The sequence below is a fragment of the Phytophthora parasitica genome, assembly GCF_000247585.1.
Source record: "Phytophthora parasitica INRA-310 unplaced genomic scaffold supercont2.8, whole genome shotgun sequence".
NCBI classification, from domain to species: Eukaryota; Oomycota; class Peronosporomycetes; order Peronosporales; family Peronosporaceae; genus Phytophthora; species Phytophthora nicotianae.
Window position 1 is genome coordinate 1,374,382 of NW_008648994.1, and position 742 is coordinate 1,375,123.

At 48.5% G+C, this 742-nt stretch overlaps 1 protein-coding gene across 1 annotated transcript in view; it reads left to right on the forward strand.

The window, feature by feature from the left end:
• Positions 1-441: 441 nt before the first annotated feature.
• The window catches only part of PPTG_05984 (hypothetical protein), a gene marked incomplete at both ends in the record, with an annotated part of 1,048 nt that continues 747 nt past the window's right edge, over positions 442-742 (forward strand). The window contains one exon of the mRNA XM_008899734.1: positions 442-705. Within this exon, the coding sequence (XP_008897982.1) occupies positions 442-705 (264 nt within the window). The remainder of the gene's footprint in view (positions 706-742) is intronic.

The following is a 742-nucleotide window of genomic DNA, read 5'->3' on the forward strand; positions in this document are numbered from 1 at the left end:
AGGTATTTCGACAACAAATACCTGCGTAATATTTGGGCGGTAATGTATTCCGTCAAACGAAATCGAATTGGAAATCACTGGATTAATACATATGACCAAAGCTCTCTAATTATGGTTCAGAGAACTGCGCTATGGCTCACAGAATATTGTCCAATAGTAGTCGTTATTTCTGTATTTAGGGGTCTATGCAGACCTCTGTCGACCATGGTACTGAAAGGGTTAATTAACAAAATACAGAAAGAGTCAGCCAAAAGTCGTAATATAAGTAACGCAACCGGTATCGTCCAACAGATATCATACAGGTTTACATCCAGGTACCAATCAGGTATTTAAATTACTAGTATCTTTCGTAATCTATTCTTGAAATTTTCTGGAAGCAACTCATTTGGGCGGGAACGTGACACGCGGCGGCCTCGCGCGGCAGATCTCGCAGACGACGGGATGGCGAGGACGCACAAGACAGCCCTTATCAAGCAGCAAATGGCTGATGAAGCAGCAGCTAGAGAGGCGGCGGAGGCGGCCGCAGCTGTAGACAGAGCTGGTGGTAAAGCCGCCTCTGTCAAGGCTGCCCACCGTGAAGCCGTACATTCCGCTAGAACAAGGTCGGAGAAAGCAGATGCTATTCAACGAGCGAGGAACGACTGTGCTGAAACGGAAGCGGAGGAAGACACCGAGCTGGAGGAGAAGCCAGCAGCTACCAGCGTGGTGATCGACACTAGTGAGGCCAGTGAGGGAGGGGAAG